General features: G+C 43.1%; 1 protein-coding gene across 1 annotated transcript in view; it reads left to right on the plus strand.

Moving 5' to 3' along the window:
- The window catches only part of PDPR (pyruvate dehydrogenase phosphatase regulatory subunit), a 20,689-nt gene extending 8,535 nt beyond the window's left edge, over positions 1–12,154 (plus strand). Inside the window, exons 8-17 of the mRNA XM_010014891.1 lie at positions 2,661–2,853; positions 4,333–4,457; positions 6,038–6,193; positions 6,295–6,428; positions 7,299–7,447; positions 8,737–8,849; positions 9,332–9,426; positions 10,079–10,168; positions 10,441–10,623; positions 11,526–12,154. Coding sequence (XP_010013193.1) covers positions 2,661–2,853; positions 4,333–4,457; positions 6,038–6,193; positions 6,295–6,428; positions 7,299–7,447; positions 8,737–8,849; positions 9,332–9,426; positions 10,079–10,168; positions 10,441–10,623; positions 11,526–11,930 — 1,643 coding nt within the window. The 3' untranslated portion in view covers positions 11,931–12,154. The remainder of the gene's footprint in view (positions 1–2,660; positions 2,854–4,332; positions 4,458–6,037; positions 6,194–6,294; positions 6,429–7,298; positions 7,448–8,736; positions 8,850–9,331; positions 9,427–10,078; positions 10,169–10,440; positions 10,624–11,525) is intronic.
- The last annotated feature ends 580 nt before the right edge of the window (positions 12,155–12,734 follow it).

Raw genomic sequence — 12,734 nt, forward strand, 5'->3', positions numbered from 1 at the left:
CAGGCTGTTGTTGACCAGCCATTGTGTGTGTCTGCCTTCACCTGAAAGGTGTGGGAAAGATGAATGTTCTCTCAAATTCATTTATCTCTTCATTTATCAGTAATATGCACAAAACCCTTTTACCAAGGACTACCTTGATATCTGTGTAGTGTTTAAAAACATCCACTGACCCTCAGCACATACGAATTTATTGTAGTGCAGCAAGGTGTTACATAAACTTTCTAGCACTCTTCTTCCATTTAATTTGATTTTTGACTGTCAGGGCCACATGCTGTTTCTCTTCTGACACTGGACATCAACACTGTTGACCTGCCATGTAGCTGTGGTATTTTGTTTCTGCAGCAATCTTCATTGCTGGCTGCCAAGTGCATTTCCATCGGTGACAGTTGCTTTGTCGACAGAACTTGGTATTATTCCTTCCAGATTTCATCCCACCATTGACAGTGGTCGTTTATTACGTTCCATCTTTCTCTTCCCATTTTATATTCTTATACTCTGTGTATACTTTTACACAGAGGGCTCTTTCTGTAGGAAAGAATATAGCATGGTCTATGAGTCCTTTTTTTTCCCTTCTCTTATGCCTGGTAAGTTTGTGCATGCCCTCTCGTCTTCAAATTTGCCTTTTTTTTCAGTGATCCAGTTTTCCCTTGTGAATGCACATGTCTCTGTAGGTGATTCTAGGCACGGATGGTTTATCGCTGCTTTCTTTCTGCAGTGGTATTATGTTCTTCCAGCTACTCCCCAAGTTAATTTGATTAATTTTACTTTCATTTCTGTGAGATGCTGTATTCATACCATAAAACTCTAAACTCCAGGGGGTGGAGCCAAGATGGGGTGCAGTTTTCTGCTGGCATATGCTAAAGGGTTTTAGATCTTGTAGAGCTACAGACCTTCTTGATGATATTAGCTTTATTAATGAGTTGCTCGAGCTCTGCACCTACTTCCTCTTTGGTTTTCTAGGCACTGCTGAAATGAAAAGGCATTGCTTACTGGCACCCACAGATTGCCCAAGTTTTGGAAGCAACTGCATGCTATGTTCCAGCATTACCCTTTTATCAGGTCAAGCATACTGAACAGTCGAACAGAGTCAGAGCTTACTCAGCCAGTATTTGATCCTTTTCTGGAGCTGCAGTTGCTGTAGTTTAAGCTCTTGTGCTACTGCTTTGGTCTCTTTCGTTGAAACACCTTTTGATTTTAAAATAGCCTGTACAGTTGCTTGAATGTTGGGCTGGATATGAGAACAAATCTGGCACTGATCCCTCTTTTTATCAGCAAGAAAAAAAAGTCTGTAGCTACAGCCTCTCACTCTGAAATTCTAATGCATGAGAGAGGGAAGAGAAAGTGCAGGTCAGAAAGACTGTTTTTGTTTTTGATTTCTTAGATAATGTGGAATCTGATTATTTTTCTGCTTATGTAAAGTGAGGAGTGGTATTATTGCTGAATCTTAAGGGCTTTTACCTGGAGCACTACGCAAAGGTAAGTTGTGGTGACAAGATAAACAAAAACAGATAGCTTGTCCCTTTATTAACACTCCCAAATGTCAGACTGTGAAGAATTAGCAAAGGACCTTTCCAGCGTGACTGGGCAATGAAGTGGCAAGGAAATTCAATGAGGATAAATGTGATGTGACGCAAGTCCAGGGTGGGTGGTGTGGGGACTGTCTCATTTTCACCATACAAAATGATGGGCTTTGAACTGACCTTGAGGTTGTATTAGTTCCATGAAAACATCAGGTCAGTAGCACTTGAAGCAAAAGACAATTTAGGAGTTATTAGGAAAGGAGCAGGAAAACACAATCATTATGCAACACTCAGTCCTTTGTTTGCCAGACACCAGTTGTTCTAGGCTGCCTATCTCCAGAGGGCATCCTGTGACCAGAGAAGGCCTGGTGAGAAACAGCAAGAGGCTGAGCAAAGCTTGAAACAGTTTCCAAGCAAGGAATGTCTGAGTGGGCTGGGGAAGAGAGATGACAGAAGGGAAATAGATGGAGGTCTAAGAAATCTTGAATGAGATGGACTGGATGGATGGGAATCTTCTGCTCGCTGTCTCTTCTATTATACCAACTGGGAGGCATCAAAAAAAGTTAATTGAGTGTGAATTTCAAAACAAAACATGGTGATTCCTCATACAACAAATTCCTCATATATCAAATCCTAAACATGGAAGTCCCTGGCAGTGTCTGTAGGGTGTTTTCATGACTTTGGGGAAGATGGGTCCAGTACTTAGAAGAGAGATCAATTTAGGAATTACTAAAAGCGGAGAAGATACCAGTTTTGAGGAAATCCTCTGAGCTGATGGTAAGCGGAGGCAGAGTGCATGGGATAAGCATCATCTAGATTTGCCTGTTATTTCTTGCTAGATATCCAGTTGATGTCTGTTCCTGTTGTTTTCCCTAACAAAACTGAATACATTCTTGCAGTGTTGAGAACAATGCTAGCCTCTTGGTCTGGACCGGTGTGGCTGCTCTTACAGTATGCTGAGGAATCTCTTTCAAGTAGTTGATTCCTGCAGGTAACCTGCGACTGTATTGAAACATGGAAGGAGTTTCCATCTGTTCAGATACTGATTCAGAACTGTAGTGCTGTCCAGTTTGAAGGTGAAGTAGCTGATGTGTCGAAATGAAAGGTTGGTACTTTTTGTCTTTTTTTGTTTGTCTCTAGAGCCACTTCTGGGTGCCCTTCTGCGCAGGATGCCGGATTTGGAGGCTCTGCAGATCATGCAGCTTGTGAACTGCCCTGAGTCCTTCACACCAGATATGCGGTGTATCATGGGAGAGTCACCCACTGTTCGGGGCTACTTCGTTCTGGCTGGCATGAACTCAGCTGGTATCTCATATGGTGGGGGAGCAGGCAAGTAAGTAGCTTATGTCTGTTACCTGTCTAAGTATGGTTTTAGCCAAGAAAAGTGCTCAGATGATCCTTCTGTGTAGAATGTTCTTGTCATTATTGATCACTTCCCCTCTGACAAAGGCTCCTCTTCTATTTCCAACTTGAGTGAAGGAGAGGAGCCATTGCCATGTTCTGATTATGTTCTACTGTGTGTATTCCAAATCTCTGTTGGACTGTCCTCAGGCATCACATCTCAGTGATCAGCAGCCTGTTGGGGATCCAGTAAGCTTCCTTAGAACTAACTGGCTTTATCTACCAGGAAGAGAGAAAAGCTTCGCAAAGCATATATTCTCTTACCTTCTGTACTCTGTCATCCCCTTTATTATCTGAAGTCTTTAGGTCATTCAAGTTGACACAGCAGTTAATTTCTCTGAAAGCAAGGTGAGTCTGGTGCAGATGAAGCACTGCATATGGGATGCCAGTGCTGCTGGTACTGTTAATGAGTGTCCTCTGACAGAGTGCTAAGAATGGAATAATTTCCCAGTAAAATCTAGTTCCTTTGTTAATGCAGATACTTTGACAGGTGAAGAAGTATGATCCCAGCAGCAAAATTACTTGCAGAATGATCATTCCTCCCTCTGACTGCCATTTGGTTTTGGCAACCCAGCATCCCTTCTGCCATACAGCCTTCTTAACAAGCTGCTTGTTTTTCATGTCAGGTCTTAGTATCTGCAGTTGTCTCCTCTAGTTTCTGTCCATTGTCTAATAATCTAACTCACCAGGGAAGCAACTCATGATTTTTTTTCTATGTCATGTGAAATATAGAGAATCTTTACAGTGGGATTCTCTAAGAGTCAGAATAATTTGTGAAGCATTATTTGTGTGTTTCTACGGCCTTGAGACAAGCAGCTAAACTTGCTAATGTCACTTTTAATGATCAGTCTCAAACCCCTTTGTTTTTCTCCTTACTGACTGTGAACAGATCCTTCTGTTCTGCTTTGGTCTGAGCATCCTATGTCCTTTAGCTCTGGAGCATGCCTTCCTCCTTCACTGCTAGAAGTGTAGCTAAACATAACTTGGCTGAAATGTGTGCTCTCACTGATGGTTTATGGCTGAACCTACACCAGGTACTAAAAAATGACAAAGCAGTTGGCCTCCTAATGCCAACTTAAACATATTTAGCACCTCCTTTTGTAGGCTGAGGACTTGTCAAGTGTCACTTAGGCTACCTGTTCAGGTGGCTTCATTTACAATGTTTCCTTAACTAACTGCTGCCCTATATACTTCATCCTAATGAGAAATTAATAATTTGGAAATCTGGTGGATGGATTTTCTAAAGGGAAACCTTCCAGATTCTGCTAGTATTTAGAATACCATGTTAGTTGTCTTCTCTCTCTCTACTACAAGCAATTCTCATGTCCAGATTGCCTTACTTCTGACTTCAAAGCTAGACTTCTTCCCTGAAGACATTGGCTGATAGCTCAGTCTTTACTTCTTCCATCAGGTACCTGGCAGAGTGGATGGTAAATGGATATCCCTCAGAAAATGTCTGGCCTCTGGATTTGAAACGTTTTGGTACCCTTCAGAGCAGTCGCACATTCCTCCGTCACCGTGTGATGGAAGTAATGCGTAAGTAAGGTTGCTGCATTCAGTGCTGGCCAGCGTATCCAAGATTTTCTGCTTTGCTGCTGTCATCACTCAGAGAACCATTTTCCTGCTTCCTGAACTCCTTTGTGGCTATACAGCCTCTTCCCAGGAGGAAGGAAAGTATGGTTGGTGGTTTGTTTGGGTTTTTTTGTTAGTGGCGTTCTTAATAACTTTTCTTAGAGAAATGCTGTTGGTACCATGCTGTCTCCTATTTCTGTGCTTTGCCTCTGCTATAGGTAAATTTGTGCATGTCTGTGTTAAGATTCTCGCCTCATAAAATGATGCCAAGGCCTTAACTGGGAATATTACACTGTCTCAAACATCGTTATTCCTTGCACATCATTACAGTGTAGAAATACCATCACTTCCAACTTATGAGTATGTGATCAGGTTATCTTGCATCATTCAGGAAGTCTTTGTAAACATATTCTGCTTTCTTCTGCCACAGTTTGTGATAAATACCTCGCAGAACAGATTTGAGATGTCATTCCTGTCTAAAGCCATGCTTGGTTTCCTCCTATTGTTTGATTATCTGTCCTGGATAGTGTGGACAGCTTCTTATCAAGGTTCAAATGAAGTTCTCCACAAGTAGCAAAAAAGGAACAATTATTTGAATGCCAGCTCTAGACTAAAAACATGTTCAGGTGAAAGCGGAGAAGTTGGGTGAACTTTTAGCTTTGCAATGTGTAGGAAATCAAAACCTTATTCTTTGACCTTCCTCTCAGAAAAATCACTTTATACTCTGGGTGTTTTTTTGCAATTGCTTTCCAATAGAGATCTCAGTTCTGATAGCTAGAGAATCACTCTAATTGTTACAACAGACCTACTCTGTTCAATTTCGGCAGTGTTACATTCCCATTCTAATGTGTATTTCCCACTCTTTCAGGAGTACCAATAGCACATAATGCCAATAAAATAATTCATTAGCCATGAGGCAAAAACAATAGAAGTATTCAGTAAGAAATATTAATCTTACCTTCAATTTCAAGCAGTTTATAACCTGCCTAGAAACTTAACATTTATAAAGAAGTATTTAAGGATCCTTGAGTTATTAATCCCCACTGGTAATGAGGGAGGTTGCTAACCATTTATTAGTGTAACTTGCTTTCTAAATAAGAATATTCTGTGTTGGCTGAAAAGGTATAAACTTCAATAATTAGAAAAGGCTGAACTGCCAATATTTAAGAAAATGAATTAGATGATCCCTGTAGCTGTGGGCTGCTTACCCCAGTATAAGTGTCTGATACAGTGTGCTGACAGGGAAGAATCACGTGTAGTTAATACTAGTTGATAGGACTTCATGAAAAGTACAGAGATTCCGTTATCTTGACAGTGTTGTCATGACACCATAAGTATTTATAAGTACTCTGTGCAAATACTGCTACTCTGATTTTGAATAGCTATAAATGGATCAAAACAGATATCTTGATTTTCAGAAACAGGAGAGGAAGATCAGAACTGTTTTGAGGGAATTTTATTAATGGTTCAGATATTGATAATCTGGACAAAAAGTTTGGATAAAGCTAATTTTGCCTAATTCTGGATCTTTCTGACCACTACAGCCCTGATGTGTGATCTGAAAGTTCCACGTTGGGACTTCCAGACTGGCAGGCAGCTGCGTACCTCACCGTTGTATGACCGTCTGGATGCTCAGGGAGCGAGGTGGATGGAGAAGCATGGATTTGAGAGAGTCAAGTATTTTGTGCCACCTGGGAATGGTGAGATTACATTTTCCTTGCCTCGTGGATCCCTGTTGGTTTGTGTAAGATCTTAGTTCATCCAATTGATTAATTGTTCCTTTGGTTGTTCTTTATATTAGATCTTCTGGATTTGGGTCAGAGCAAGACCTTTTACAAACCAGACTGGTTTGATATTGTGGGTTCTGAAGTTAAGTGCTGTAAGGAAGCAGTTTGTGTCATCGACATGTCATCTTTTACCAAGTTTGAAATAAGTGTAAGTACCTAGCAAATGACAAAGCATCAGCCTGGTAAAGGTGGCATGTAGTCATAGAATCACAGAGTGGTTTTGGTTGGAAGGCACCTTAAAGCTTATCCAGTTCCAGCCTCCAGGCAGGGACACCTTCCGCTAGACCACGTTGCTCCAAACCCCATCCAGCCTGGCCGTAAAGACTGTCAGGGATGAGGCAGCCTCTCTGGGCAACCTGTGCACAGCTTCTCTGGGAAACCTGTGCCAGGGCCTCACCACCCTCACAGGAAAGAACTTCTTCCCAAGTTCTCATCTCAGTCTCCCCTCTGTCAGTTCAAAGCCATTCCCCCTCATCCTGTCCCTGCAGGCCATTGTCAAAAGCCCCTCTCTAAATTTCTTACTGGCCCCTTTAGGCACTGGAAGGCTGGCTATATAAGGTCTCCCCAGAGCCTTCTCCAGGGCAAACAAGCCCAGCTCTCTCAGCCTGTGTCCAGAACAGAGATGCTCCAACCCTCAGAGCATCTCCATGGCCACCTCTGGACTCACTTTAGCAGCTCCACATCCACATTTAGTTTATTATTGACTGCTTTTGCAGAATTCTGTGTAAACTTTTGAGGTTAGCTGGAGGAAGTTAAGCTGCATGACCAAATTCAGGCCGTACCACAATATTTAGCATGGATTGCTTTTTGTCTGTTGAGGGCCCAGTTTATAGGAATACCAGCTTTGTCTATAAATAGAATGCACTATGACACCATTGTATGCTTGAGACATCACTGTCACTATCATTACAAATTAAAAAAATTGGGGCCAGGACATTGATGCCATCTTAAACTGTCCCAGTGGATTTGTCCTGCTCAGACAGCTCATCTGACTTGCTCTCCCTTTCAATTCCTGTAGTCCACAGGAGACCAGGCCCTGGAGAGTCTGCAGTATCTCTTCTCCAATGACTTGGATGTGCCAGTTGGGCATGTTGTGCATACAGGCATGCTTAATGAGAAAGGAGGTTACGAGAATGACTGCAGCATAGCACGGCTGAGCAAACGCAGGTGGGTGTGCGGACACCATCTTTATCCATCACTCTTGAGGTCTTACAGCCTTTGAAGATCATGAACTTTTTTTGCCACTGTAAACTAAAAGGAAAAGTTGCAGTTTTCCACTTGCATTCCTAATTCAGTAACCCCAGTGAAAGAGACCTCCTAAATTTACAAGTATTGTGGAAAATATACCCTTTTCTGGGACTACAGAGGGACATCATCATTAGGCCTTCAGTTGGTTAATTTCTCAATTGAAATGCCAGTTGTTTTAAGCAGTCATTAGTTTATTAACTTAGGTCATCACTTAAAGTCCAAACCACACAGTTCCTCCTGGGCTTCTGGCTAATCTCATTGGAACTGCATGCTGAAAATGCTATTACTTAATTATTTCAACTTGTGTTGCAGTACAGGTATTCTTAATGCTCAGCTCTTCTGTCTCTTCTGACTCTTCTTGTGCTCTCTGGTGCAAACTGACATGATCACGGGATCTCACCCTAAGACTCAACAGTTTGGGTTCTCTTTGGCATTTAATAGAAAAACTTTCTTCATGGGCATGTCCCAGTTGAATGTTGGGGTTTATTTCTCTGGAGCGTTTTCTGTGTATGCTTTCAGTGTGTTGGTGTGAAAGCATTCTTCTTTGCTGCTCTTTCAATTAGAAACAGCTTTTCTTTCTCTTCGTCTTCCGTCTGCATTCATGCATTGCTTCGAAGTATTGTCCTTCTCTGTGTGAAACCAGTAGCTTTCCTTCTTGACTAGTCTTTTCTGAAGATGTTATCTTCTGTCAATAATGTACTTTAACTTGCAGTTTGTATGAAAGAGAGCTCCACAACAAGTAGCTCATTTTCACGTATCAAGTGGAGTTCTTTTCTTGGAAACTGCTAATAATAACCACCATTGTGTGTGACAAGGCTTGGGCTGAAACAAGAACTTGCTGTGTGGACCCTGCGGTCTTCTGACTGTTGGAGCAGACAGAATCGCCTGGCGTGAAGAGCTGTGAATACCTTCTGCAAAATTATTGTGGCTTCTGAGATACCCCATGAACTTTCTGTAGAACTGCCTCTATTCCACTTCTAGTCACTTCTTGTCACCAGACTCTTGCTAATGCTTGGAGACTGAGGTTTCTTGTCATGACAGATGTGATGACACTGATCCAGAAGTGTTAGCTGTGGTTTTTGTGTGTTTCAGTCTCCTGTTAGTTTGAGAGCTGCCAAATGGCTCCAGTAGTTCATGGACAAAGAATTAACTGAATCATCTTGTGACTGTCCATTCATTGTTTCTTGGTTTCAATTTGTCTGTTCCAGCTTCTTCATGATTTCCCCTACTGATCAACAAGTCCATTGCTGGGCCTGGCTGAAGAACCGCTTGCCTGATGACAGCAACCTGACCATGGAAGACGTGACCTGGAAATACACAGGTGAGAAATAACCAAAGGCTGACATCCTTATACAGCCTGAAATCACAAATTGTGTCCTGTGCTGTGTGCCAGTCATTTGTCGAAAGTGCCCAGACTGGTGACTGAGTCTCCTGTCCGAATAGTGGGATGAAAACAGCAATACAGAGGCTTCCTTCCAGCAAGTCATGAGCTGGGAGACAGCTTTCCTTTCCTGTGGACTGTCAGGAGAGAGAGCTTAATGGCTTTCAAAATTTGGCTGGACAGGGTACTGGGACATCTAGTCTAGGTCATGCTTTGCCAAGGAAGGTTGGACCAGAATATTCTCGAGGGTCCCTTCCAACGTGGGATTCTATGGCTCTTCCCTCCATTCTTAAATGTTAACTTAGCCTATTAGTTTGATAAACAATTAAGACTTCAGAAATTGGGGCATGTGCTTATGCAAGTTAGACTCCAGACAAGACTTTTCCAGTCTCATCCTAATAGTGTTACCTTCTCCTCTTTAGCTCTCAATCTGATCGGCCCCCGTGCTGTGGATGTCTTGTCAGAGTTGTCATATGCCCCAATAACTCCAGAACACTTTCCCTCTTTCTTTTGCAAGGTGAGTGAGTGTTTCTTTCCTCCTCACCCTCCTAGGCTATCTGAACCATGTGTGGAAGGAGGGGAAGAAAAATATTTTGGGTAGTTAGAGGGGAATTTAGATTTACATATGAGTTTACTGCGGTTACTGAGGTAGGTTGGTAAGGAACTCACTAGGCTCACTTTAACTACTTCTTTTGGGGTTCTGCTTGCTAAATACATAGATGGGTATGCATTTGTGTTCAATATTGCACTTGTTGTAGGCTTGGTGCCACTTGATTTCTTGGCATATTTCATATAATCGATTATGAAGCAGTCACTCAGAGGGGCAGCAGGGATCAGTGGCTCGGGTGTCATTGTCTCCTGTCACATTAAAAAGCAGAGCAGATAGCTGCTATTCAATTTCTGCCTTGTATATGGAATACAATCCGGTGTCCTGACCTAGTTCAAGGCTTATTGCCAAGTGTCATGAAGGGATGAAGATGTCTGGGTAATTTGACATCACTATTCGAATTTTCTAAATTCCAAATTCTTTGCAAGTATGTGCTGGTGGTGAAATGCAGTGAGGAAGGGGAGAGAGGGCTGGCCAATGTGGTTTGTGTTACGCATTGTGCTCCTTCTAGATCTCTATACTGTGTTCCAGTTTGGACGATTTCACCCCTCTCATTCTGCAGGAGATGAGCGTGGGCTATGCTAATGGCATCCGTGTGATGAGTATCACTCACACAGGAGAACCTGGATTCATGCTTTATATCCCCATAGAGGTAAGAGTACACTGTAGCCTTAGCTAGGTGAAACAGTTGCTTGCATGCATGCATAATCAGAAATACTTTCCAGGTTGGCTCAGGGTGAGGAAGCATGAGAAAGCTGCCTGGCAGGGGGGGAGGGAGGTAGTTTCCCTGCTTTGTACTGCATTCCAGTTAGAAAGACTTCTTTACTCCAGCAGCAGAGCACAGCAACATCCCTGGTGATGTCGGATGCTGTTGCTCTCTCCTGGTGTTCGTGTGCAGCTCTGGGTGTCACCCTTCCTTTGCAGTATGCCCTTCATGTGTACAACGAGGTGATGAACATGGGACAGAAGTATGGGATTCGCAATGCTGGTTATTACGCACTCCGCAGCCTGCGCATTGAGAAGTTCTTTGCATTCTGGGGCCAGGATCTGGATGCTTTTACCACTCCTATGGAGTGTGGACGCGAGTTCCAGGTCAAGCTGGACAAGGTACATCACCACCTCCTGCACTGGAGTGGGTGGGAGGGCAGTACTGAACTGAAAAGGCCTCCATCCAAGTGGATAGGTGTCATTGTTACTGTGTGCAGTGCATAACTATAACCTATATTCTTGTCCTTCAAAAAGGTGCAAAAATACTAGAAATAATCTGTCTTCCTCCTTTCTGGACTGCATTCCCAGTGATGGGTGTAGTGTCCTGGGTCACTCCTGTGTGCGATGTGCAGTATGGTGGAGGGTGATGCTCAGAGTTCATGTTTCTCCCAGTTGTTTTCCCAGTGTGATGAAGCAAAAGCCAGCCTGAGCACCAAGGGGTATTTAATGAAGTTAAATATGAGGACAGGCAGCAAGAACAGGTGCTTTCTATTTTGACTAAAACAGAGGAGTTCTTTATTTTTACTGAAACATAGAATTGGATCCTGCTTTTGTGGTGGCAGGTGCTGTCACTGTCACTTGCTTGTCTTCTTTTTTGCATTCTTTGCATGAGCTGAAACAAATGCTTGAATCAATTCAAGGAAGGAATGTAGTGATGAGGGATATAAGTTTCATATGTTGTCACAATTTGCCTCTGGTTTATAAAATGGGGTAGACTTCTGGAACCAGAAAAATGGCGAAAACTAGAATGGAAATGGGATTTTTGCTGTGGTGAAAATGAAAATGATCTTTTTAAAGGCACGTTTTCACAGACATTTTTGCGTCTTTTAACATCTGGAACAACAAACATGACAGGAAAGCTTCTTTCTGAGTGAGATTTTTATGTGCAGAAGCAGCCTGTCTTGAAAAGGCGTAAGTTCCAAGCATAAACTGACCTTGTGTCATTAAGCTTTTCTGCTAAAACTCAGCAGATACTACAATTCATGTTCCTTCCATCAGCTGATGCTTCCATTTCCCCACAGGGAATGCAGTTTGTTGGCCAGGAAGCGCTGCTGGAACAGAAGCAGAATGGTGTGTACAAGCGCTTTACCATGTTCATTCTTGAGGACCATGACACAGACATGGACCTCTGGCCCTGGTGGGGGGAACCCATCTTCCGCAATGGCCGCTATGTGGGCAAGACCACCAGCAGTGCCTACAGCTACACTCTGGAGCGCCATGTCTGCCTTGGCTTCGTGCACCACTTTGATGAGAAGACAGGAGAAGAGCTGGTGGTGACAACTGACTTCGTCAACCAGGGCGAGTATGAGATCGACATTGCTGGGCACCGCTTCCAGGCCAAAGCTAAGCTTTACCCCTTCAGCTCCCTCTTCACGCACCGTCGCCGCAAGGATGAGATGGAACTGAGTGGCTACCAGGGGGAGTAGTGCTGACTAGACTAACCTGCTCCTTTTCCCAAGCTGGAGTCTTCTGTCACCATCTTCCAGTCTTTTCTCCTCACCCACATATTTCTTTCTTTTCCTTTCTTGTCTTGCAACTTTTAAACTTTTTCCAGTGTGTTACATTTTGTATATTTTAAAACTTTAATTTTCAAGCTTTCCCAATCCAGTCTGTCTCTCTCCTTCAACCCTTTCTTGCCAGGCTCTCCTTTGCCCCCGTGGATGAAGTGCCACATATGCATCCAGAAGTCCATGGGAAGCCTGTACAGGAGTTAACCCCACCAGAAGCCCTAGCCCTGTGGTGACAGGAAGGGTTCAGGTGAACCTTCCTGAGGACTAAACCCTTCCCGTTTCTTCTGCAGCACAAAGCACGAGGCAGCAGCACTTCGCTGCCTGTAGTTCAGATGAACGGTGTGACTTCCCCCTGCTCTCCACCTATCATGCCATAGAGGGGTCGCTGCGTCAATGCACACAGCAATAGAACGATCAGCTACCTCACTGGCATGAGATATAGCATTGTGAGAGCAGCAGCCAAGAGGCAGGTTATGGTAGATTGCAGTTTTAAAGTGTGTTGTTTGTTGTTGGGATTGAATTCTTTGCGTGGGGTCACTGAAACTTAAATAGCCTTCTATAAATACAATCGAAGATCAATATGTGCGTTTCACATCTGTAAAGGAATGGGATTTGTTGGGGGGGGTTATTAGCAAAAATAGTGATTTCTAACAAGGACAGATACTAGTGTTTAATGTTAATAACATTGTTGAAATGCTGCTTCTGTTTCAGCTGTGCAGT

This window comes from Nestor notabilis, unplaced genomic scaffold (assembly GCF_000696875.1).
Source record: "Nestor notabilis isolate BGI_N333 unplaced genomic scaffold, ASM69687v1 scaffold25295, whole genome shotgun sequence".
Classification (NCBI taxonomy): domain Eukaryota; kingdom Metazoa; phylum Chordata; class Aves; order Psittaciformes; family Psittacidae; genus Nestor; species Nestor notabilis.